This window comes from Canis lupus, chromosome 6 (genome assembly GCF_048164855.1).
Source record: "Canis lupus baileyi chromosome 6, mCanLup2.hap1, whole genome shotgun sequence".
Lineage (NCBI taxonomy): Eukaryota > Metazoa > Chordata > Mammalia > Carnivora > Canidae > Canis > Canis lupus.
In genome coordinates, this window is record NC_132843.1 from 14,509,826 (window position 1) to 14,537,607 (window position 27,782).

The following is a 27,782-nucleotide window of genomic DNA, read 5'->3' on the forward strand; positions in this document are numbered from 1 at the left end:
ATATAATTTGATCTTGCTCTAGGAAAGAGTGTCTGTTGTTTTTCAAAGTACTCTTTTTCAAGTGATTGATTTTTTTTCCTCCAGGAAAAATAGTTGTCATATATTCTTTAGTTAGCAGTAGTATAACAACTTAAAAAAAATAGCTAATGTTATCTTCTTAAAGTTCCTATAAAAATTTTCGTTAAGACCACATTTTTTTAAATAGATGTCGTATATTCTTTAGTTGGCAGTAGTATAACAACCTTAAAAAAAATAGCTAATGTTATCTTCTTAAAGTTCCTATAAAAATTTTCATTAAGACCAGATTTTTCTTTTAAGTAGGCTCCATGCCCAGTATGGAGCCCAAAGCAGGGCTTGAATTCATGACCCTGAGATCAAGATTTGAGCTGGGAACAAGAGTTGGACACTTAACTGACTGCGCCACCCAGCCGCCCCATTTAGATCTATATCATAAGGGGAAAAACAAGGGCACCTGGATAGCTCAATCGGTTAAGCAGCCAACTCTTGGTGCTCAGTGCATGATCTCAGGGTCGTGGGATCAAGCCCCATGTTGGGCTCTGCCCTTAGGGAGTTTGCTTGGATATTCTCTCTCTCATCTCCCTCTAATCCTCCCCCTGCTTGCACACTCATGCTCTAAAATAAATAAATGAATAAATCTTTAAAAGAAAAAAATAAGGGGAAAAAGAAACAGACTCAGAAACCTGTGGAATCGTAACAAAGATTTAACATTTGTATCACTGGAGGCCCAGAAAGAAAAAAGACAGAGAATATGACTAATAAGGAATAGAATAAATGATGTCAAAAAATTTCCTACATTTGGCAAAAGACATAAGCCTATGTATTGAAGAAACTAACAAGACATATCCAAAGAAATCCAAACCAACAAAAAACTGTCAGCCTAGAATCCTATATCCAGCAGAAAGAAAAACCAAAGAAGGGGAGGAGAAGACACAGGCTGCCAGCTACGAGATGAACAAGTCATGGGGATAAAAGGTACAGCATAGGGAATGTAGTCAAATAAATGGTATTGTAACAGTACTGTATGATGAAAAATGGTAGCTACACTTGTGGTGAGCTAACATGTAGAGCTGTTGAATCATTTAGGCTATACACCTGAAATGAATGTAACATTGTGTGGTCAACTATACCTCAATTAATAAAATGCATTAAAAAAGATATTGTCAGGGGCGCCTGGGTGGCTCAGTCAGTTAAGCATCCAACTCTTGATTTCAGCTCAGGTCATGATCTTAGGATCCTGGGACTGAGCTCCATGTCGGGCTTATAGCAAGAAGTCTCTTTCTCTCCCTCTTCCTCTCCCTCTGTCCCCCTCACCAGCTTGCACACACTCATAAATAAATTAAAATCTTTTAAAAAAAGAAAAAAGACGGGTATCTGGGTAGCTCGGCGGCGGGGGGGGGTGTTAAGTGTCTGCCTTCGGCTCAGGTTGTTTCCCAGGGTCCTGGAATTAAGCTCCAGGTAGCGGTCCCTGCTCAACAGGGAGCCTGCTTCTCCCTCTCCCCTCTGCCCTCTACCCCACTTCTTGTGCACATACATTCTTTCTCAAATAAATAAAATCTTTAAAAAAATTTTTTCAGATGACAAAAAACTGAGATATGTGTTATAAGAAGACCGAAGATAATGGTTAAAGGAAATTTTTTAAGTGAAAAGAAAATGATAAAGGAAATAATCTTGGGATATCAGGAAGGAAAAATAAATGAAAAGAGTAAGAAGTTGGGAAAATAGAATACACTTTCACTTTCTTAAAAGCTGAAGTATTATAATACTACCTAGTTTCTCAATGTGTATAAGGTGATATTAAAGATTACAAACAGGGAAAATAAAGGAACATAAAGTATAGGTAAGATTCCTACCCTTCACTCAAACTAGTAAAATGTCAAGACCAATCAACTGTGATGCTATGTATGTCTAATTTAATACCTAGAGTAACCAATAAGAAAGCTATTACAGAAAAATACACACAAAGCCCTTTAAGTAAATCAAAATAGAATAATAAATGGTCAAGTAGCACATAGGAAGGTGATAAAGGGAACCAGAAAGACAAAAAATCGGGAGGTTAAACAAAACAAAAAATAAAAGCACAGGTAAGCCCTAAAATAACAATTATATTAAATGTAAATAGTCTGAAGCAATAATTCAAGTTAAAAGACAGATTACCAAAGCTGATAAACAAAACATGACCAAACTACAGACATGAAACTTACTTCAAATGTAACAATATAGGTAGATTAAAAGTAAAAGAGTAAGAAACAATATGCCACACAAACAGTAATCAAAAGAAAGCTGGGGTGGATATATTACTGTGAAACAAAGTAGACTTCAGAGCAAAGAGAATTACTGGGAACAGAATGGAAAATTACATGATGATAAAAGAGTCAATCTATGAAGAAGGCATAACAATCTTAAATGTATATTTTCTAAATAAGAGAACTACAAAATATGTGAAGTAAAAATGGATCGAAATGAAAAGAAATATACAAATACACAATTTTAGTTGAAGACTTCCACACTCCTCTCTCAGCAATTGTCAACACTAGACAGAAAATCAGCAAGAACTCAACACCAATGAACCAACAGGATCTAGACAACATTCATAGAATATTCCACCCAACAACAGCAAAATACATATTCCTTGTAAGTGCTCACAGAAAACTTAACATGATAGGCCAAACCCTGTGCCAAACCTCAATCCTCAACAAATTTATAAGAATTAAAATCAAACAGTGTGTTTTCTGACTAAAATGTAATCAACTAAAGCAAACAATAAAAAGTAGGGAAATCCCAAAGCACTTGCAAACTAAATAACGTATTTCTAAATAATCCACAAAGAAAAAGTCTGAAGGGAAATAAAAATACATTAATATTATAATAATATATAATACTCATACAAGCAGTATCTCTAATAGCCAAAGAAGAGAAACAACAAAAATATTTTCGTGAATAACTGAACAACCATAGTCTAGCCATACCATGGCTGTGTGTGTGTGTCTTAAGTAAATAAGTAAAATCTTAAAAAAAAAAAAAAAAAGTGTTCCCTCCTTTTCTGTTTTCTGGAGGAGACTGCATAGATTTTTTGTTAATTACTTTTTAAACATTAGCTAGACTTCTCCAGTGAAACCATCTGGCTCTGAAGATTTCTTTTTTGGTTGGCATTACATTATTAGAATTGATAGTACTATTTAAATTATCTTACTGATAGTGGGTTAGTTGAGGTAATGTGTGCTTTTTAAGGAATTGTCCATTTTATTGAAGTCAAACACATGTAGAGCTGGTCATAATATTTCCTTATTACCCTTTGTATAACTGCAGGATCTGTATGATAGTGCCTATTTCATTTTTAATATTGGTAATTTTGTCTTATCAGTCTTGCTAGGGGGTTGTCAATTTGATCTTGTCAAAGACCTGGGTTTTGGGGATCCCTGGGTGGTTCAGTGGTTTAGTGCCTGCCTTCAGCCCAGAGCATGATCTTGGAGTCCCAGGATCAAGTCCCACATCAGGCTCCCTGCATAGAGCCTGCTTCTCCCTCTACCTGTGTCTCTCATGAATAAATAAATAAATCTTTAAAAGAAATCCTTTTAAAAAAGAAGACCTGGGTTTTTGTTTTATTGAATTTTTACTTTTGTTTTTCTGTGTTCAGTTTATTGATTTTTATCCTTATTGCTTCCTTTCTTGTGTTTGCTTTAGTTTTTTTGTGCTCTTCTAGTTTTTTGCGAAAGGAGCTCCAGTTATTCAAAATCATTCTTCTCTAATATGAGTATTTAATGCTATACATTTCTTTTTCAGCACTGCTTTAGCTATGTTCCACACATTTTGATATGTTTTTTGTGTGTGTCTGTGTGTGCAGTTTAATGTGTATTTTTATTTCCCTTCAGGCTTTTTCTTTGTGGATTATTTAGAAATACGTTATTTAGTTTGCAAGTGCTTTGGGATTTCCCTACTATCTTTTTATTGTTTGCTTTAGTTGATTACATTGTGGAAATTTTTTGCTACAACACCAAATTTGACAAGTGGTGTTTCTTAAAGGTTAGCTGCAATATGGAATCTTTTGTGCTCACTTTGCAACATTAAAATATATGGTCTATCTCGCACTTTGAGTAGACCTTTTCTCATGGATGATTTTTTTTTTTTAAGATTTTATTTATCTATTCATGAGAGACAGAAAAAGAGAGAGAGAGAGGGAGAGGCAGAGACACAGGCAGAGGGAGATGCAGGCCCCATGCAGGGAGCCCAACGTGGGACTTGATCCCAGGTCTCCAGGATTGCGCCCTGGGCCAAAGGCAGGGACTCAACCACTGAGCCAACCAGGCTGCCCAACTCATGGATGATTTTATAACATCATGCGTTGGTCATTTAGAAAAATACTGGCTCAGGGCGCCTGGGAGGCTCTGTCGATTAAGCATCTGCCTTCGGCTCAGGTCATGATCCCAGGGTCCTAGGATCAAGCACGGTATTGGGCTCCCTGCTCAGTGGTTGAGCCTGCTTCTCCCTTCCCCTCTGTCCCTTGGCTCATGCTCTCTTTCACTCTCTATCTCAAATAAAGAACCAAAAATCTAAAATAAAATATCTGCTCATTATACTTCAAAATCCAGTTAGCACAGATTCCTCCCCAATGACACATACATATACATAAGTAAAGCCACACACAGACACAACCTTCACATTCAAAGGCCATATTACTGAAAGTATCATGTAAATGTTCAGTTCTGTCATGGATTAATCCCTTCACCAAATCAGTATTTTTTTTCCTTTTTTAAAAGTCACAGTTTTGTCAAGATATAATTTATGTAAAGTAAAATTCATCCTTTTCAGGCTTACAGTTCTATGAATCTTGACAAACACAGTTGTGTAACCACCACCACCATCACCACAATCAAGATATAGAACACTTCCATCACTCTAAATATTCTCTCATATCCACTCCATTCCATCCCTGGCCCCTGAAAAATGTTCAGTTCTGCAATAAGACAGTTAGGTTCTGCAATAATCCAACTACAGGGTTATTAATCTTTTTAACGTTTTCCCAAAGTCACTATGTTATTTCAAACCAGTTCAGGAAAACATTACTATTGCCTGTCAGCCATGTGCATGATGGTGTTATTTGTAACTATGCATTTTATTCTACATCAGATCACCAATATTTCATAGCTTAGACTGCCTACCCATACTCACTTTCCAGACATGTCAAATCCCACAAAGATATGTTTTGGCAGGCAGCTATCTGAATCTTGCAATCCATTGCAGGTTCTATCAAAGAACTGGCTCCCATCGCTCATTCAGTCAAGTTTCAGATCACTGCTTCTAAGATAAAATATTATAGGGCTTACTTTCCCATCTAACCCAGTCACTAAATACTAGGTCTTTTCCCTACTACTTCGTATCTCATCTTCCCCATTTCATTATTTACCAATCCCCATACTTTTTGGTCAATTTATATATTTTTCATTTAGTATATTCTGTGTACAAAGCAGCCTCCAAAAAAAAAAAAAAAAGCAGCCTCTTAAGGCTATGGAAACACTTCTGTTTATGGCATGGTATCTACAACTCTATAGTGTTTCCACTATACTACAAACTAAGTATCAGAAAGGCTGCCACTTACTGTTAAGTGAATTCATTTACCTTTTCTAAGGTTTAATTTCATTTACAAAGTGGAAATAATAAAATAATAATATGCCTCACCCAGCACATAGGATTGTTGTAAACATTAAATAATGAATGTGTAAAGTCTTATAAAAATAACTATTATAGTCTTTTGGTCTCTCATTCAAAATGTATACATCAAGGGGGGGAAACCTATCAATACCTTTATACAGACCACTTTTAGTTTTAAGATGTTATCTCCCAGAACAGATATATAGCTTAGATTTAAATAAATTATCAATTATAGCATATCTCTTAACATCATGTCAGTATTTTTGGCTTTTGTCACAGAAACAAACATTTTCTAGTAATTCAACAAATAAATATTTATTGAAAACTTACTAAGCACTGTTCCAAAAACTAGTGACACATCAGCGAACAAGACAATCAAATACCTGCTCTCATGGAGCTCACATGCTGAACATCAATCTCTCAAAATAAAATAGCTCTGAAGCCCAAGAGCTACTTAAGAAAATATGTTTTCACAAATCAAAATATGTTTTCATTTAGGAAAAATATTAATAAGAATATAAATTTACAATCTCTTTTGAATTTGTAAAAACAAATTTATATAGTAATTATTCTTCTATAGCCTCTGTACATCTAAACAATCTCTTCATAGATTCCTAAGAAAATAGCAGGTCCTTTCCTTTTGGCAGGCAAAGGAACAAAGTACTAGGGAATTACAATGATGACTGAGGGTAACACTTCGTTTCTTTATCAAATTTGATCCTCTCCCCCAAATCAGCTCAAACAATATAAAATAAAACCAGGTTTTACGGAAAATGCTCACTCTCTTTCATATAACCTATTTTTTCTTAAACCTTATTTTAAAAAAAAAGAGGAAATAGGGATGCCTGGGTGGCTCAACTGTTGAGCCTCTGACTTTGGCTCAGAGCATGATCCTGGAGTCCCAAGATCGAGTCCCACATTGGGCTCCCTGTATGGAGCCTGCCTCTCTCTCTGTGTCTCTCATGAATAAATAAATAAAATCTTAAGATTAAAAAAAAGAAAAAAAAGAAACAGGGGCATCTGGGTAGCTCACTTGGTTAAGTGTCGCCTTCAGCTCAGGTCATTATCTTAAGGGTCCTGGGATAGAACCCCGGGCTGGGCTCCAGGAGTCTGCTTTTCCCTCTACCCTCTGCTACCCCCTCTTCCACTCATGTGCATGCACCCCCACCTCAATAAAATCTTTAAAAAGAGAGAGAGAGAGAAAATAATTACTTAAATGAGAGGTAAGTTTTTCCATCTAATCCTACTTTGATTTATTTTGGTTTCCTCACAGCAGATTCCAAAATGAGATATACTCAGGAGGCATAATGTCTAGCTGCTTGGCAATTACTCAGTCCTTCCCAAACCCAGCTATACAATCACCTAGGCCCTGTTAAGAATACAAATTTCAGCATACTTACATCTCCTAACTCCAATTCTCATACAGTAGGGCTGTGGTGCAGCCCTCAAGAATCTGTATTTTGTTTTAATGTGTCTGACCCATGAACAGCCATTTGGAAAATTTTAAATGTGTCACCCAAAGATTGATCATTAAAGGCAAAGCACTATACAGGCATCCCTCCATTAATGGATCAGATGTTATCCCAGCTATAGTCTTAAGCTGGCAGTCTTTGGAAAATAGCTGGCAATATTCTAATTCTGGTATTATATAATTTAACAATTCAGTAAAAAATTCATTTCCAAAAAATATAAAGAATAAACTATCATTACTTGCAATTCTCCTGAGGAGGAATCTTTACCTACTGTAGTAGATACTTGTATGGGACTGTCCAGCATGTCATTTCCCTTTCTTGTGGTAAATGAACTCCAATTTCTACTTCTCCCTCATGCAACTCTAATATATCTTGGTACAAGCTGTCTCACCTCCAATACTGAGACTGGAGTACATGATGAAGGCCTAAGCTTATCAATATACCATTCTTCTAACTATTGTGATTGGTTCAAGTATGGGCACCTGACCTAAGCTGTCCAAATCAGTTAGAAACTTTATTAGAAGAAAAAATCTTTTTCTTTCTACTTACCTGAACAAGTAGAATTGGAAGCTACAAGCAATCATCCTAAAATCACAGTAAGTTATCTGTCTGAGAAGGAAGACAGTTATGGAAGTAGATGTGGAAAACCAGTAAGTCAGTCACATCATTTAAGCCCTAAAAAAAAAAAAAAAAAAAAAAAAAAAAAAAAAAAACTTTCCTGAAGCTAGAGTCTACCTATAAAGTATTCAGAGGCAATAAATGTTCTTTATCACTTAAGCTAATTTGGTTTGGGTTTTCATCCTTTACAATCAAAAGATTCCTAGTTAAAACAGATAAAAAGGAATAGAAATCTCTATAGGCCCTTAGCGTTCAACTCACTAAATCTAGTGACTACTCCCCAACTATTAAAAGAAGGAAGAAAAGGGCAGGGACTGAGCTTGAACGCTTCAATTGCAAAATAAGCCCACTGCCTTTAATTAGATTATAAGTTATTTGATTATATATCTTATTCTTATATCTTATTCTAAAATAAATATAAATATCTTATTCTAAAACTATCCATGAAAATCTATGTAGAATAAGATAGTAAATATCTTATTCTAAAACTATCCACGAAAATCTATGTAAGGCTAATAACTTCCTCCTCCTTCTACTTAGAAAGATGGTAGAAGCTATAGGAGATGCACCTGAATAGGGTAATGTCAAAAATCCAGTTAACAACCTGGAGTGGCAAGATAAGCACCTACAGACAAAAAAGCTTTGGGGCCAGGCCAGATGAGCACAGGGCATGAGGGCAAAAGGGACCAAGGGGCATCCACTTATCATCAGCTTACAGTATTGTTTTTGTGAGATTTCAAACTCTGCTTTATAGATCATCACATTTAATGCTCACCACTACCTTATGAAGTAAGTTATTAACGACTGTTTTATAGTTTGAGGAAACGGCTGTTGTAAAAGAGTTTAAGTGACTTACGCAAGGTCAAAGAAAAAAAGAAAGGAAGAAGGGGTGGAAAAAATGAACATCTGTTATTGTTTGCCTTGTCCCACTGCCCTTGCCTCCCTATTCTCATAATTCTCAAGTAATCCTACCCTCCTTATCACAAGTGATTAGTCTAGGGATGGGCCCCTCACCCAAGCCTAACTAATGAATCTTTTGCTCCAGAGCTCTCTGGATTTGAGACTCAAAAACTTGAAATCAGTGGCTGAAGCTGTTAGATATAAAGCTAGTGCTGAGTAGCCATATCTTCCACAAGTGACTAAAACCAGTCTACAATTAGAATGACAACACAAAGAAAGAATAAGAAAATGAAGGGAGAGAGGCCTGCTTGCATTGGAAGCCCAAGTTCTAGTTCTTATTAAAACTCAACTGAATCTCTGCAATCAGGTTTCCCTGAATCTATAAATTCTTTTTGCCTAGGAAAATTCGAGTTCTACCATATCTAACTGTCAAAAGTCCTAATTAATTCAGAGAGAAAGAACAGGGGTATAGGATAAGGGGATAATCATTCACAACAATTGACAAGTATTAATTGAACAATAATGTCCAGAATTATACTAAGCCCTCAAGGAATTCTCATTAGAGGTAAGAACAACACTCAAGACTCATACTAGATAGCAGTGATCAATGAGTACAATGATAATTGTACATGAGACAATTATAAATACCGTAGGAGGTCAAAGAAGAAAGTAACAATATAACATCATTGTGACTTATCTTAGAATATAAAGATGAGAAAGGAAACTAGTGAGGAGAATATAGAGGAAAACTCAAAAGGAGAGAAAAGATAAGGCCTGGGACTGTGAGAACAAAGTTACGGAAAAACGGGCAACTTGCTGTATAAGTGAGAAAATCACCTGGCCCAGGCTACTTTAGAGAATAACAAGAAGTAAGGCTAAGTAAATAGGTAAGCTAAGACCACATGACAAAAAGCACTAACGTTAAGGAAAAGAAACATACAGTATGGATTATATTGGCAAACTGCTAGGGTGTTCCACTAATCCAAGAATGCTGGGTTAAAAATTTGGACAGGGGTAGGGCAGCAATAATAGAAACCAAAGATATGATTTTTTAAAATATTTCAAAAGAAGAATCTCATTCTACTCTTCTTCTAAGTTTCTAAGCATTATTGCTAACTACAGTGGAACCTTCATCAAATCTGTAGTATGAAGGTAAAGAAAAAAGTAACTGTTAATACCCAGATGAAAATGTGGCACCTACATATAAATTATTTCATTCAATCCTCATAATTGAAACCTATGAAGTAAATATTATCATGATTCTCATTTTGCAAATTAAATATATTCAGGGCCAAGAAGTTAGATAACTTGTCCAAGATGACACAACTAAATAAAAAGCTGGCCTGTGGTGTGGGGAGGTGGATAATAACACACTTGGTCAGCACAAAAGTCCTTTTTCCCAGGACAAATTACAAAGATATATAATGATGACAATGATGATGATAATGATAGCTAACATCTACTAAATGCTAGGAACTATGCAAAGCATGTTACATGCATTATCATATTTAATACTCCTAATAGCCCTATAAGAGTCTATGATTAATCTTATTCGAGGATGATGTGTTTGAGTCTTAAAAAAACTAAAAACTTTACCTAATAATCACTAAGTTGTACACCTGAAAGTAATGTAACATAGTGTGTCAGCTACGCTCAAATTAAAAAAAAAGTCACAAGGCTAATAAATGGCTGACCTGGGTAAGATTCAAAATCAGACAGTATGACTCCAGAACATGCTCTTAACTACTATGCTATACTGCCTCTCTGATTACAAATTACTAGAAATAAGCAAAGGAAATACAATTAGGCTGAGAGGAGTAAACACTTTTAGAGTGGATGATGAATATCAGAGAAACATTTTTTTGTCCTACTGCTAAAGAAATAGTAAAATTTAAGCAATTAGTGAAAGAACAAATAGAAGATGTATATCTAAAACAGAATTTTTTTTCCAAAGATTTTATTTATTTATTCATGAGAGACACAGAGAGGAGAGAGAGACAGACAACAGGCAGAGGGAGAAGCAGGCTCCATGCAGGGAGCCTGACATGGGATTCGATCCCGGGTCTCCAAGATCACGCCCTGGACTGAAGGCAGGCGCTAAAGCGCTGGGCTGCCCGAATTTCTTTTTTTTTTAAGGTTTTATTTATTTATTCATGAGACACAGAGAGAGAGGCAGAGACACAGGCAGAAGGAGAAGCAGGCTCCCTGTGGGGAGCCCAATGTGGGACTCGATCCCAGGACCCCAGGATCACGACCTGAGCCAAAGGCAGTGACCTGAGTCAAAGACATAGCCAACCAGAAGTCCCTAAAACAGAATTTCTTGATAAGGTTGGAAATTTAAATAAATTTGTCTATAAAGACAAATTATGGGAACCCTGGGTGGCGCAGCGGTTTAGCGCCTGCCTTTGGCCCAGGGCGCGATCCTGGAAACCCGGGATCGAATCCCACGTCGGGCTCCCGGTGCATGGAGCCTGCTTCTCCCTCTGCCTATGTCTCTGCCTCTCTCTCTCTCTCTCTCTCTCTCTGTGACTATCATAAATAAATAAAATTTAAAAAAAATAAATAAATAAAGACAAATTATTTTGATGATGGTTTCAATTAGTGAATTTTGTATTACACTTCTGAAGAAAGCCAAAGTTCTGAGAGAGGGTGTTATCTGAACAAAGCCATATAATTTTTCAATTTACAACTTACAGTCAATTAGATGAGTACATTCAAGGCTTCAGATCCCCCAACCCTATCCCATTCAGCTCAGTTTTTCTTTCACTATATCATACCCACATTCTTAGAAATTGTAACTGTTAGTGTTGTCAGAGCTAAGTTTCTTCATGTAAAAGAAATACAAACTCAAAGTGATGATAAACTGAAATTGAAATTACCAGTATATTTTTTCTTCTTTCCAAAAATAAAGTTTCATAGTTCCATTCATTAAACAAGAACAAGAAGCAATTTCAAACCAGTAGCAATGAATACCCCTAGAATCTATATTGTGGTCTCCGGGTATCATTCTGTACTAAAGGGAAAGCAGGGAAGCCTGGGTGGCTCAGTAGTTTAGTGCTGTCTTCAGTCCAAGGCGTGATCCTGGAGATCTGAGATCGTCTCTGCCTCTATGTCTCTCATAAATAAATAAAATCTTTAAAAATAAATAAACAAACAAACAAACAAATGGAAAGCAATGGCTAACTTCCAAGTCTGGGGCAAGAAATGTACAAGATAAGCCTAGGCATCTTATTATACAAAAAAACAAGGAAGCTCTATCAAAGATTATTAAAGTCATATACAAATGAGATGGGAGCCAACATACAGAGGCTCATTAGCCAAAGATAGGACAAACTAAAAAACAGCAAGGATTACAGTAATTGACTGAAACACATCAAATTTATTTTTTTAAATGTTTTCCATAAGGATCCTAAAAATAAAAAACGAAACAGAGAAAGGAATGAATGAATGAATAAATGCTGGGTTTATCTTGTTTACTGACCCGTCTGTACTGGCTCAATAAGTCCTTTTGCATACTAGCTTTCCAGACAATGGGAGACCACAGTAAGAGATTGCAAGGTGGGAGGCCAATAAAGGCAGGGGATATGGTCCACCTGGTTCTCTCACTGCCAGATCAACATGCTTCTCTGTACTTGAAACCACAGCCCCTATCAGCATCTTCAGAGATCTACCCTCCTCAAATGCTCTCTTATTGTGTCCCTTCAGGCCTAGAATTGGTAGCAGCTCTCTTCCCCACTGCTACTATCCTAGGGTACTGTGCTATCCCTACTGATTTCCTTAATACTGTCTATACCTTTGTAAACAGTCCCTTTCTTAAAGTTCTCTCAAATACCCAGTTTGTGCTACATCTATCACCTTATTCGGAAAAGCTGCAATTAAAGACTGAAACATGTATTTTATAAACTGTATTTCAAGGTAAGCAAACAGCCCTACAGATGATGAGTGAAAGTTCTTAAATTCTTAAGTTCTCGTAACAGAAGAATTATAGTTAATAAATGTGAAAGGAATGACGGAATTAGGAAGTAATTATTTTGCTATCTCTAATGAAATAATTGATTAAATAAAGATTATAAATGGATGGAACCACTGTGAAAAGATGATGATCAATTTTACAAAGGAAATTATTATAGACAATTACCACCTGAACACACTGATCAACCATCACTAAGGGTGAGCCAGTCAGGTATTATAGGCCTCTTCATGTGAGGCAAAAGAACACACAATCTAGGACTACAAATCTGAAATACCTAAATCAAGCTTTTAGATCTAATTACCAGTTTACAGGAAATATGGAAAATACATGAGCAAATTAAATGACATCACAAGGAAATAACAACAAAAATCCAGAATGTGAAACACTGTACAGTACCAATGACCTAGTTTTTTCAACAAGATAATGTGGAAGTTAGGAGGGGGTAGACAAGACACAGGGACAAGACTGCACTATACTAAAAAGAGACTTGAAAGACCCAACAAACAAAAGCAATATGTAGACTTTGTCTGATCCATATTCTAAAAGAAAAAAAAAAAACTGTAAAAAAACACATTGTCTTATACAACCAGGTGAATATGAATAACAATGGGAATTAATGGTACCAAGAAGCTTTTTATTTTGTTAGACATGATAATGGCCATGGTGGTAAAGAAGAAAATGTTCTTTTTTTTTTTTTTTTTAGAGATACTTACTGACGTATGCAGGGGTGAAATGAGAGAATATCTGGAGTTTAAAATATTTTGGCAGGCAAAAGGGTGATGAATGAAGCAAGTGTGATAAAATTTTGAAAATTGCAGAATCTGGGTAATGGAAGTTCCCGATACTATTTTCCTACTTCCATATATGTTTGAAATTTTTCATTTACAAAATTATCAAACAAAACAAAAATAAATGTTCTTTCCTTTAGTTTCCAAACTTGTATATGTCTAAAAATCCACAACTCATGCAGAATCCTAGGACTCATCCCAAAAAATTCTGATTTTGTTTGTCTGGGCATGGGCCCAGATTCCATTTTTAACAAGTCCTCAAGTGAATCTGATACAGAGAATCTACAGACACATAGCTAAAAATTATACACTTAGAGTATTTTACCACGAGTCTTTAAATATATCCCAAACCTTAAAGGAAAGGCATGATCATATCTCTTACCTCCCTTCAAACCTTACCCCACTCCTAACTGCTCAAAATTTACCCTTTTCCTGAGACTACCAATTCTACAAAAGCAAGACCCCTGTTTGTTTGTACTCAACATGGTGCCTATCAGAGTGCCTAGTACACAACAAATAAACATTTGTTGAATTAATGAATAACTAGAAAAAGGAAGAGTTACATGAAGTCTACTATTTCAAAATTAGTTCCTCTAAGATAAAATTTCAATTACTTTCTAAAAGTCAATATCGGAGTATGGCATAAAGACTATAAAGTACGGGAATAAAACAAAAATAAACTAAGAATAAAGAGAGGGTACAGGTTAGCATACCTTTTAAAATAAGACACAAATATAAGACAACTTCTCACCTTCTGAGACATCACCTTTGGACATTAATTTGAACATCTAATGTCCACTAACTGTCTAGGCACTATATTGAAAATGTACTCCTATATTTCACAGTCCCAAACAGGGAGAGCAGATGTATTAGAAAAGTAAACTACACGTTATACATTTTAATGGATATGAAATGAGTAACTCAATTACTACCTTCTCTGCTTAAAAAGTACAAAACTCTACAGTTATGAACACAAGTCACAAATGCAAAAATAAAAAAGTGTCAATCGTAACAACAATTAGTTTAGGATGATCTTCCAAGGCTATGTAGAACTAGTTCCAAAAATAGTGCTTACCAAGGATGGTCCCTATTCTTATATTTCTAATCTAACACCACTTAACTTTTAAATTCTATTTCTTAAGTAATGAATCAATGACACAACTTTTTAAATATTTACAGAAATATAATAAGCAAAGACTCATACACAATGGACATCGGCAACTATAAGGCCCAACTCTTCATTCTACAAACAGGGAGAGTGAAGCCCAGATAAGAAAAAAGATTTACTTGGTCAAATAAAGAAACTAATAGCAAAACAAGTTTATGCCAATGCTCTCAATTTTCAATCCAGAGGTTTGGTTTGTTTTTGTTTTTTTTTTTTACTATACCATGCAAATGGCATACGTCAAAAAATATTTTCCATTGTGAAATGCAGCGCTGTCTGTTCATCTTGTACACACGAGTGTGGCATCTACCAGCTATGCTCTGAACTTAAACTAAATGGTGTACCTCTTTTTTAGTGAGGATGGGAACGGGGAAACACAGCTATTTATCTTCAGCAACAGAACTCCATATGTAATATTTCTTGACATGTAGGGCTTTCGGCCACATATACAAACAAAATCTCTAGTTTTTATCATACATATACATAGCAAAACTTAGGAAATTAAACTCTAAAGTTATGCAAAAACAAATCTAAAACTGAGAATTTATTCTTTATTATAAATTTTTTTTATGTGGTTCCTTCTTCTGGATTAAAAACATTTCTGACTCAAGAGATTAATGAATGGCCCAATTCATGTCTCAGCTGTTACTCTGAGCCACCTCTCTATACACCCACAGGATACTTGTAGTGCAAGAGGGCCTATTTACAGAACGCATACTGAAAGTACAAAAGACACACACAGAAAGAAGACACGACAACAACTAAATCTCCACAAACCAGCTCCCAATGGTCTTTCTTATAAATATAAACCCTTGGCACAAAGTAGGTATTTATAAACCGGACTAAACAGTCTCCAAAAGTGCCTCCCCATTCTACTCAATCCCATCTAAACGTCACCATTTTCAGTTACAATTGGTTTAGACAGTTCAATAAAATATAGCTGGATTATGAATTTATGGGAATAGCTTGAGGAGCCATCATTATTCTGCACTTACATAATAAATATCAACTTCCAGCCTAAGCACACTGACTAGCATATAACGGGAATACTATAAATATGACAAAGATAATAATTACCCATTAAAAAATGCTTACTAAATGTCATATGCTGTGATAATTGTTTTGTCTATATTATTTAACCCTTAAAACAATCTAGTACTATTATCCCCCCACTTTCCTGAAGATGAAATAAACTTTGACAGGTTAAAATAACTCACCTAACATCATCTAGCAAGTACCTGGCAGAGCCTACATTTGAATCCAAGTTTAGAGCCTACACAAATATTTACTGAATGAATGAACGGAATAATTTGTTTTTAAAAAAAAAATCCTTGCAACATACTGACATCAAAACAGTCTGGTCCAAACTAACCAGATATGCAATTGATACTGGTAACACTCATAAACTCGTAAATTATGAATACTGGCAGGTATACAGCTTTAGGCTCAAAGATTTAATGACCTCAGGTCTTTTCATTTCACTAATATAACTCCAAATGTGATCAACTCAACTAGCAGAATGTACAGAGGGATTATATAGCCATAATCTAGAATCTGAACTGCTAGCCAAATCTGTTGAAATAATCTAACATGTGGCATAGAATTGTTAAAGTTCACGACAAAAATTCCAGGTGAGTGAAAGGGAAAGTAGTGGTGTCAATGATAAGGAAGAATATGGAAGAAAGCTTATTTTAAAATATGAGAAAATTTAATGATAACATGACATCCAAGTAGAGATGCCTGGTGGGCTGTCAGATATTTAGGATTTAAAACCAGAAAAAAAGGGCAGCCCGGATGGCTTAGCGGTTTAGCGCCGCCTTTGACCCAGGGCCTGATCCTGTAGACCCAGGATCAAGTCCCATGTCGGGCTCCCTGCATGGAGCCTGCTTCTCCCTCTGCCTGTGTCTCTGCCCCTCTCTCTCTCTCTCTCTGGGTCTCTCATGAATGAATAAATAAAATCTTAAAAAATAATAAAATAAAATAAAACCAGAAAAAAAGACTAAAAAATAAAGACCTGGATATCATGGGCATAGAGATGACATTAGTTGAAGCTATAAAAATGGATAAATTTCCATGAGAGTAAAGAAAAAGTAAGTATTACAAAACCAAAGACTGAGACTGAGAGAAAAAGAAGTTAGCAAAGAGAAGATAGGAAAGCAGTGGGGTTAGGAAGTCCAAAAGAAAATTTAGAGGAAGAAAAACCAAAAAACAGACACCTGAAAATTATTTACATATGCCTCCTACATTCTGAAAAATTGACTGATGAAAAATGATAGTTAACAAATATGTACAAAGGGGACAGCAGTGTCAGAATTCAATATGCACTGTTCAACTAACACTGGTTCCCTTCTTCCCTCCATTCTACCCACTACTGCTACATCTCTAACAGCTAAACAAAAACTAGAAAAAAATGTTATGCTCTAAACTGGCATCCTGAAGTAGTATGCTCAACATGCTAAAGGCAAGATAGCTATATTTTTAAGAAATGTACCTCACCCTTCAAGACAAATACACATCTAATGTTCCCACCCAGCTATCTTTGTTTTTCTTTTTTAATTTACAAATCAGGGCAGCCCGGGTGGTTCAGCGGTTCAGCGCCCGCCTTCAGCCCAGGGGATGATCCTAGAGACCTGGGTTCGAGTCCCACGTCAGGCTCCCTGCATGGAGCCTGCTTCTTCCTCTGCCTGTGTCTCTGCCTCTCTCTCTCTCTCTCTCTCTCTCTCTGTCTCTCATGAATAAATGAATAAAATCTTTAAATATAATAATTTACAAATCATATGCATTTTTTCCTCTGGAAATTTAGACTTAATTAAACTCTAGACCTTACTGTATTCAGTATTGAGAAATTGTTAGTAGGTCCTAGATAAAATAATTTTAAGCTTAAAACGAAAGGCAGTGAAAAGGAAAACAGCTCATGATAATCACTATAAACTGTAACATGGACAATAAGGGAACCATTTAGACACTGAAAACAATGTGACTTATAGAAAACCAAGGTTGAGTGATATGGATGATATAGAAAATAAGTGTATAGTTACCATAATATTAGTATCTGCAGACTCTTTTAGCATTTATATTTGCAATATGAAAAATACACTTATCTAGTTCTTAAATTATATGAGAAAAGGTTAGAAAGCCACTATCAGGGCTTCTTCCAGCTACATTATTTTATAACTACTAATATTTATCATTAGGATCTCAACACAAAAGATTCTTTTGTGGAAAGATGGTTTAAAAAAGATCTGCCAGTCAGGTCATAATCTTAGGGTCATACGGGGGAACCCTACATTGGGTTCCTTCCATGCTGTCTCCCTCTGCCCCTTGCCCTGCTCACATGTTCTCACTCTCCCTCTCAAACAAATAAAATTTTTTTAAAAGAGAGAGGGGCACCTGGGTGGCTCAGTGGTTGAGCATATGCCTTTGACTCAGGTCATGATGCCAGGCTCCTTGGATCAAGTCCCATGCCAGGCTCCCCCCAACGTGGGAGGCCTGATTCTCCCTCTATGTCTCTCATGAATAAATAAAATCATTTTTTAAAAAAAGAGAGAGAGGATGTACAGCCGACTGACAGCAGACTCTTCTGAAACCAAAAGTTTCTGGAACTTTCATTTCTGAAGAGTAGATCTACTTAAGTAAGTGCAGAACAAACTTTATCTTTTGATATTACCAAAAAAAACCTAGAACTTGACTGCTGCACATGGTACATAATACATACTCAGTATGTATCAATTAAGTAAATCATCAATGGCCAAAATAATAAAGAAAAGCAATCAATTTAAAAGGAGTATCATGCCTACAAGAGATATCCAAAGTCCAGACAGGAAAGAGTAAGAGACTCACTGAAAAAAAGGTGAAGTTGCCCGATGGGTCATTCTGAATGGTAGAATGAATGGTTAATGATAAAAATAAAACACCATGCAAAAAAAAAAAAAAAAAAAAATCAGGCTAGACACTACAAAACCAAAAAAAACTTTTATCTCCAAAAAAAAAAATTCAATCCTTATCAAGTTCCAATTAATATGGTAATAAAATTTCAACAGCTATCAGTAAACAATTATGGAACCAAATAGAAAAGAGGGCCAAGAATTTAAGATTACATGGGGCAAAAAATCTGTTGACTATTTCTCAAAATGTTCTTTCACAACTCTTGACTCCAAGATACCTGGCTGTCCTAACCCTGAAAAGGCCCTGATTGCCAACTTTCTTGACTCTTCCTCTTTGTTCAACTTTCATCTCTTACCCTTTATCGTTTTATCAGTTTCAACTTGCACTTCTGTGCAAATGATTTCCAAATTGTTATCTTTATGAGCTCAGTTTCCTATCTCCAATAGTCTACTGGTCATTTCTTTGTGGTTGTCCCACTATCCTCTAAAATACAACCTGAAATTGAACTTCTCTGTTGCTTGTTCTTCCCAAGAGATTTCCAAACCTGACTTTGCTTTTCAACAGTTTCCCTATAAGCTAGCTTCAAATTTTTTAGCATCATCTATTTTCTCTCACTTTGGTTCCCCCTTCTCCCCAGCCCTGCCAATCAAGTTCCATCAATTCTTCCTTTCCCATTTTAATGCGCCAGTTTGGGGCTTCAATAATTCCTGGACTATTAATTTGTTAAGAAGTCCCCAGTCTCATCCCATCTCCAATCTCTTTTCACACACCCTATCCTGCATATAACTACCAGATTCACCTTCATTCATCCTGGCACAGTGCTGTTTACAAATATTTAATAGCTACAATACTGAAGAAAATCTAAATTCCCGTAACCAACAATCAAATCTTCCACATTCTAACCCCAATCTATGTTTCCATCTTTATCTTGTTCCCCTAAACATGTCATAGCCAATCACATCCTCACCCTCCATTCATGTTATCCTCTACTCCTCCTCTGAACATCCTCTAAACCTATCCACTCATCATAAAGCATACTCCCGCCCTCTGAACACACAGCAATTTCTTCTTTTCAATAACCAAGAACGTGCATCACCTACACCAATCATTTGAAATCTATCACACATTTTTTCAGTGTGTAAAGTGTTTTCCTTTGTTTCTGTGTGCATATTTAAGATTAGGTCTTGTTTTCCTAAATAGATTGGACTTTCAAGTAAAGAGTCCATGACCTGGGCAGCCCGGGTGGCTCAGCGGTTTAGTGCCTTCAGCCCAGGGCGTGATCCTGGAGACCTGGGATCGGGTCCCATGTCAGGCTCCCTGCATGGAGCCTGCTTCTCCCTCTGCCTGTGTCTCTGCCTCTCTCTGTGTCACCAATAAATAAATAAAATCTTAAAAAATAAATAAAATTTTAAAAAAAGAGTCCATGACCTATATTCGTATCTTCCACATTTCAATAGGCAACTAAGGCAAGAGGTTACATGACAACTTAAAAAAAAAAAAAAAAAAAAAAGAGCTACTAAACACCCCATACTGCTGTTTCATGGAGTAAGATCAAAAAGTAAAATAGAATCAAAGATACACGGAAATTGGGTAAATAATAAAAGACTTGGCTTTAAAAATGACAAATTCTTAGTAGAAAGATGTGTTCTAATTCCTTCCATTTCTGTCATTCAATAAAGTGTTTTAAATTGTATCAGGCATCCATCATCCTGTTTCTCAATATGAAGCGCATCCATAATGTGACATATTTCAAATATACAACCCACAAGACTCTACTTTCATAGTAAAGGATGTTTAGAGTAATTTTGAAAGTTTGGGGAGAAATTTTCTTGTATAACATTATACACTTAAAAATACACCCAGATATTTAGAATAACTGAAATACATGCTAATTTAAGATGATCTACATAATTTTCCAGAATCAACATGAGATTTTTAAATTATTTCTCTGAATGGCATTATTGTGTTCACTTAATCTTAATCCCAAATACCGTATATATCTAACATTTAATTTTCTGAGAGGGCTCTAAATAACTTCGTATACATACTCCCTGCAATTTTAGAGATTGTGGTTTTGTTTGAACTAAAACAGAATTATTATATAACTTTTAGTTGTTCAGTAAAGTAAAAGGAGAAACTCCCTTACAGAGTTTGCAACTATTAGTATCAGGGAAAATAGACAAAACTTACAAACCCTAATTATTTACAGATAATTGTAACCACTGAAGGATCTTTAAGAACTTGGCCTTTCATTTCATAAAAACTTCTTCAGAATCTTTTAAAAGTGACAATGGTAAGCACACCACCACCAAAAAAGGCAGTTATGATAAAATATCTGTGCGGTACTTTTGTGATCACCAATACTGTAAAAGAGTTAATAATGTGATGACCTATCTTCAGTTATCTTAGATCTTTACACTTAACAGTCCAGCAAAAAGTTCCTCCAGATTCAAATCACCTATGACATCTTGGCTCAAAAATCGCTTTCTCAATGTTGATTCTCCATTGTCACTTCCACGTCTAAAAACTAAACCCTTAGGAGCTGAATCTCTGTTAAGTGGAAAGCGTCTTTCCAGTATTGCTGTCAAACCGATCAAAAAGATTATTACTAAGATCGTCATTCAACAAACTGCGGAAATAACTGACAGTGTAACTTTTTACGTGATGCCTAAGTACCTTTTGTAGAATGATGAACTGAGTTCGAGCTAAAAGTTCAGAGAAGTTAGTACAGAGCCACTCCAACGATAAATAAGGCCACGGCATGAGATTTTAGTGGTGCTCCAAAGACGGTTCAGGAAAAACAGCAGATTTTGGTGTTTTTCCGAGAGTATGCACACCTGAAACTCTCTTTTGCAAATAACTAGATTGAAAGCAAGAGGAAGGCAAATACACGCAGAACCCCAGACTGGCAAAAGACGACAGTGCTACTCACCAGCAAACAATCCGAATTCACTTCTGATTTCGGATCCCGCAGCAGGTTGTCGATTTTTTCAAACCGAGCCTCAAAACTGTCCCCAGTCGACATGTTGCTGCTACTGTGACAATACCCTCGTACCAGCAGCACCAGCAGCGGAAAGCAGTTTCAACCAACTTCCTCCGGCGGTGGGTTCGCGACCGCGGGGCGGAGAAGCCGGAACCTCAGGGTCACCAGGTGCGCCCGGTTCCCCCTCCTCCCCCTCACTGAGGGGATCTCCGCTCCCCAGACCCCGGGCCGGGGGCAACGGCGACCCACAGCCGCTCCGACGCCCAAAGTCGCATCCCACCCGGCAGCCCCTTAACGACAGCCGACAGCGCCGTCGCCACCAGCCTCGCTGCTCCGGCTGGCGCTTCAGCCTAGCGGGCCCCAGCCGTCTTCGCCATGGAGAGTTCCCCGTCCCGAAGTGGGCAGGCGGTGGGAGAGAAAGAGCAGCAGGGTGGAGACTCCGCCGGCAGCAGGGGAGGGAGAAGAGGAAAGGCGAAAGCGAAGGGCGGGTGCGGAGCTGTGCCAGCTGCTGCCGCCTCTTGGGCCACGGGGCCCGACCCGCTCCGCTCAGAGGCGCCGTAGGCGGTCTAGCCCCGCATCCCCGGCTCTCCTCGGCGCGGCCCGACGCCCGGATCCGACCCTGCCAAGAGCTGCTCCCCGCGGGACAGCCTCACTCTCCCATTTTGTACCGTCGCTGCTGGGGCTGCTGCCGCGCTGTCCGGCGGGGCAGGGCGAGGTCGGCGCCCGATGGAGACTTAGGAGAGGAAAGGCTGGAGAGCGGGCGGCGGAGGAAGACGAGGCTCGGGTCCCGGCGGCTGCTGATGCGGGAACTTCTGGGAGGGGCTGCGTCCCCAGCTCTGGAGAGGGCGAGTCGCGGCAGCGAATGCCTGGGGGGGTGGGGCGAGGGGGGCCGTGAGGGACTAATATGTCCGCCTTCCTGTTCAAACAAACGGAGACCGCCGGCGCGGACTGCGCATGCGGGGCGCGGACGCTCGGAAGGAGAATCGGACTCGCGCCGCGCGCGCGAGCACGCCGGCGCCTCCGCAGGGCGGGGCGGGGCCGGGCCGGGCCAGGGGGCGGGGCCGGGCCGGGGGGCGGGGCCGGGCCGGGGGGGCGGGGCGGAAGGCGGGGCGCGCCCGGGGCCTAGCGGGCGGACCGGGAGGGCTGGTAAGCAGGGAGGAGCCCACCGGGTGCGGCGGGAGGCACCGCCCTCACCCCGGCGGGATCTGAAGAGCCGAGTGGAGCTCTGGAGCTGTAGCAGAGGTCGAGGCGGGCTAGGCGAGGGTGGGGCGGGCAGGGGCGCCGAGCTCTTTCGGTCTCTGGTGGTCTCCTGGCAGCTGCCTCAACTGCCCTCCCTCTGGGCGGCTGCGGTCCAGAGCTCTCTGACCGGAAAGAGAGGGTGCTTGTTATTATTTTGCAAATAGGTTCTTTTTTAGGCAAGATGCCTTTTCACCGACAAGGCAGCGTTTTAGCATCAGCTAATGAGCTGGTTTTCTGTAGTATTTCACCGTCGGCCCTCCGGGAACACCACCAACATTTAAACCGTCTGCGATTCCATGGGAAAATGACGAAGCCATGCAGTACTGAACCCTCCTAAGCCGAGCGTGTGTATCAGGGGAGCACTAAATACGGACTCCGGAAGAAATAGTCTGTAGAAATCAAGTTCAGTTTGCTTTTTTTTTTTTCTTTTTTAAATCTCAGAATCAATATTTTAAGTTACTCCTACTAGTTCTTCCGCACCATTATTCACTCCCATTGTAGTTCTCTTCCTTTTTTTTTTTTTTTTTTTTTAAGATTTTATTTATTCATGAGAGACACAGAGAAGGGGCGGGGGCAGAGACAGAAGCAGGCTCCAGGCAGGGAGCCCCACGCGGGTCTCGATCCCGGGTCTCCAAGATCACGCCCTGGGCCGAAGGCAGGCGCTTAACCGCTGAGCCACCCAGGGATGCCCTGTAGTTCTCTTCTTGATGTGTGATCCTGCAAGTTCAGTGAAACCTAAAATTGTGATTTTAACAGAACCAATGTAGAATATGAAAATTATGAGCATTTCCTCTTAAGTCAATTGCTTCATTGACTGTGGTGTGAGAAGGTAAAGACTTGTTGTTCAATCTGCTCATGTTCTTCATGGCTATCAGCGGGAAATCTACCTTATTTCTAATCAATCTTTAGTTTTGCTCATGGGTCAGATTAAAGATTGCTAAAAATAAAAAACGTGGACGTTTTACCCCACACTGGAAAATGCTACAGATGAACCAATTGTCTTTCTATGTAAAAAAAACATTGTATAGCATCTGAACAGTCCACTAACCTTGTGGTGTGAGTCAGAGGTTAGGAAAATGTTATATTGTTTGAAAAATGTCTATTCTATTTTCACCTTATTATATACAAGAAATATTTAGATGTAAAAACCACTGTATAAATCAAGATAGGAAGTAAGTCTTCACAAAAATCATAACAAAGACGACAACTAGACAAAATTCAGGTATTTTATTAAATGCTTTTGCAGTGACTTTTCTTGGCTCCAGTATTTTAAGCTGGTCATGTGAATTACATTTATTTTTAAGCATAGGGCTTAAAATAAATCTGGCAGTTGCCCGAAAATAAATTTCCTAAACTCTGCTTGTACTTTTTTATTACCATTTTTAGGTATTCTTCGGAATTTTGTTTCTCAGAGTACTGTGAGCATTATGTTGCTTTTCATTGGACACGTGCAAAAAAAAAAAAGTGCAGGTAGCTAAGACAATACATGAGTGGCACTGATAAATATAAGTGGAATTGAAAACCAATCTGGCAAAACTACTGGAAATATATGGGGGGGGGGCTATATATTTTACTTCTCTACAAGGTTAATCTGATTATTGTAACCCTCAACTATTTATCTTTATAAGATGGATGGACTCTATGTCAGTTTAAGTACAAAAGTCCTCACCTGTCATAAGGTAGAATCATATGACATTGAAGTTCCTTTGCAACTTTAAAATTCTATTGTCTAATGGCTACTCTCTTCAACAGCATTGTGGATATTTGGGATCACCCTTAAAGTATATATTAAGATCCTAAGTGCAATTGCAAAATACTGATTTGTATAAATAAGAATATAATATTAATTATACATACTGAGCATTTACCATGTGCTAGGCATTTTAATATGCATTTTGTACATGGAATTCAATTAAAACATCAAAAGAATTCTGCTATGATTATACCTACATCATAGATGGAGAAACTGAGATACAGAAAGATATGTTCCTTGCTCAAGATCATGACAGATCCAGATTGGAACAGAGGAAGTCAGACTCCAGAGTCCCCATTCCTAACAGCTGAGTATGCCAACATTATCCAATCTTAGTACAATAATAAGCATTTCACAACTGTATTATTTGCATTAGCACAAATTTAAATGATTCTATGTAAAAGAAGGAATTTAAAATGTTTCATCATGATCAATATGATTATGGCCCCTAGGGAGAGATATGAAATGATTTTTACCAAGATTCAGAATAAAAAGGACCTTGACAATGTTCAATAACAATGGCTTGACTAGAGGTTTCCAAACACTGGGTCCAAGAACCAGTGGTACTCCTTGGTGGAGTCTCCTTGACCTGCAGCAAAATGAGAATAAAGGCATATTATTACATGTTTTCATGAAGTAAGCAGTTTTAATTTAAGACTATCATTCAGTCTGAAATTCTCTTTACTAACTTTTTTTAAAAATTAAATGTACTCTCCTTTTAGAAGCAAGAGTAATAGTAGATGGCACAGCTTTTAATGTTCTCACTTGGATATTTAAAACTTACAGAGTTAGCAACTCTATGCAAATACATAGATTAAGTTAGTTATATCTTAATTTTTTGGCTTTGGGAATTCAAACATCTGGAAACATTTAATTTAGATGAGACTCACGCTAGGAACCAATGAAGAGACTGCAGTGCTGAAAGAATTTGAATGAGGCATATTTGGGAAAGATCATGGAAAAATCAGAAAGATTTGGGTGTAGACTTGTGAATAGTGAAAGACAATTAAGTTTAGCATTCCTTTGCTTTGGGGTTTTTGGTAGGAAATAGACTCAGTTTAATGTTTATGGAATTTCTTTCATAAATATTGATGTGGTAGCTAGCTTCCCAAAGATGGCCCCCCAGTGAACCGTGTCTTCCAGTATGCATGGCCTCCTGGAGTTCCCTCCTACACTGAATCTGGACTGGGGCTTTGTGAGCTATTCTAACCAATAGAATGCAGCAAAAATGGCACTGTGCCAATATCGGGCCCAACTTTGACAGTTTGCCTGGCAACCAACAGTTTAGTGCTCTGGGATATCCAACTATACTGAACTAAACCATGAGGTCACCATGGTGTGAGGAAACCCACACTTACTAACCACATGAAGAGATCACATGGAGGACAACTGAGGAATCCAGCAGACCCTGAGAACAGAGACTCCAGACTTATGACCCAAGTGAAGCCATTCCATCAGCCCCCAGCCATCTGAAATGCCCAAATGATGCCACATGGAGCAGAAACAAGTTAATCCCTCCAAAGACTGCCCACAGAGTAGAATCATGAAGAAATAATAAAATGATCACTACTTTGAACCACTAAGTTTTGGGGTAGTTTCTCAGCAATAAATAACCCAAACAGTTGGATCTCAGGAAAAGAATCATTCATAAATATGTATATAGATATATATTGGGAGTACCTTTCATACTTTTTGGTATTACCCACTATACAAGAAGCTGTCCACAATGGCAACAGTAAAAGAATGATGAATTAATTCATGTTTACTGTCTTCAACAAAACCTTTATTCAAAAGAAATGTAAAAGCTTTTTTAACGAATTAAGGAATTCTTCCAGATTTTAAAAAGTCTTATGAAGTTATATTCCCATATAAACACTTTTTCAGGACACCTGGGTGGCTCAGTTGGTTAAGCGTCTGTCTTCAGCTCAGGTCATGATCCTGGGGTCCTGGTATAGAATCCACATGAGTCCTGCATAACATTAGGGCTCCTTGCTCAGCAGGAAGTCTGCTTCTCCCTCTCCCTCTTCGTTCACCCTCCCCACCAGCTGGTACTCTCTCCCTCACTTGCATCTCTCTCTCTCTCCCTCAAGTAAATAAAATCTTTAGAAAAAAATAAAGTTTAAAAAAACACATTTTTACCTGTATTTTTATATTTTCTCAATTTAGTGCATAACCATGTCTATTCTGTCTAAAAAATATACCAGAAATTCAGGTACATACTGCAAATTGCATATCAATTGTAATTCAGTACCATAAATTGCTTGTAATTTCAAAAATGCATGCCGCAAATGTGTTAAGAATGTGATGTGGCTAAGTTCCTATAGAAACTTTAGCTAACATTTCCAAGAAAGTATGATACTTATTATATTTAACACAACTTTCCAAGAGGGCATTAAAATGTTTTTTAATGTAGAACACTTCACTTGATTCTGAACAACTTAAATGAACAGTCGTGAAAATTTAGGTTCAGTTTTAAGAGCTTGATTTTATATGATTAATATTTATCCCAAAATAGTATATAAGCACATATTTTTCTAGATCTGAGAAGTGAATCAAGAAGAATATGTTCCTTTACCTAAGAGTACTCCTTATGAGATCAGCCAAGCTACTCCTTTCTTTCCACAGGACAGTCAGGCTTGGGAGTCAGTGTAGTTTGTCCTTTTTCGATCCACTACAGCCTTGGTACTGCCTAAGCATAGTTGGGAATTTCAGCATCTATCAAGATTAAACCAGGGAAAAGTGTAGGGCAAGCCATGAGCAGAGTGCCTTAAGGGCTTCTCCTGACTCACCCTGAATGCCTTCCTCCAACATCTGTTTTTTATTTCTTAGAAGCTGCTATTCCATTCAACTGCAAAAATACTTGCACTGACCCTAAAAACAGAATGGAGACATAGAGAGAAACAGATTTCTGTAAAACAATTACTTTCTTGCTCTATGTTATTGCCATTTGGGGACAGTACTGATGCCACACTCACAAACCCAAGCATGCAAATCACTGAGAGTACCTTTTTTTTTTCCCCCACAGACCTACTCTTTCCCTTTTTTTGCAACAGCTTCCCATCCAAATTTCCTCCTACCCAGCACCACTCCACTGAGTCCCAAGACTCAGTGCTTTCTACCCACTGCTTTTTAGGTTCTTACATCTTCCTCTTTAGGGCCTTTAAATTGAAGAACTGCCTTTTTTGGCAGCAATAGGCTCATCACCCAATATCTACTTCCCGTTTTTATTCATCACAACTTTCATCACTCATCTCAGTTCCAACTTTAAGACATCCATACCGACTTCCGGCCCTTGCTGCTGTGGACTGTGGGCCGCTGAGGTTGGTGAAGGATCTCAAG

At 38.0% G+C, this 27,782-nt stretch overlaps 1 protein-coding gene across 3 annotated transcripts in view; it reads right to left on the bottom strand.

Annotated features, from left to right (window-relative positions):
* ROCK1 (Rho associated coiled-coil containing protein kinase 1) overlaps positions 1–22,409 on the bottom strand; it is a 138,220-nt gene extending 115,811 nt beyond the window's left edge. For all 3 annotated transcript variants that reach the window (XM_072828981.1, XM_072828982.1, XM_072828980.1), the window contains exon 1: positions 21,401–22,409. In XM_072828981.1, coding sequence (XP_072685082.1) covers positions 21,401–21,493 — 93 coding nt within the window. In that variant the 5' untranslated portion in view covers positions 21,494–22,409. The remainder of the gene's footprint in view (positions 1–21,400) is intronic.
* Between the last annotated feature and the right edge of the window lie 5,373 nt (positions 22,410–27,782).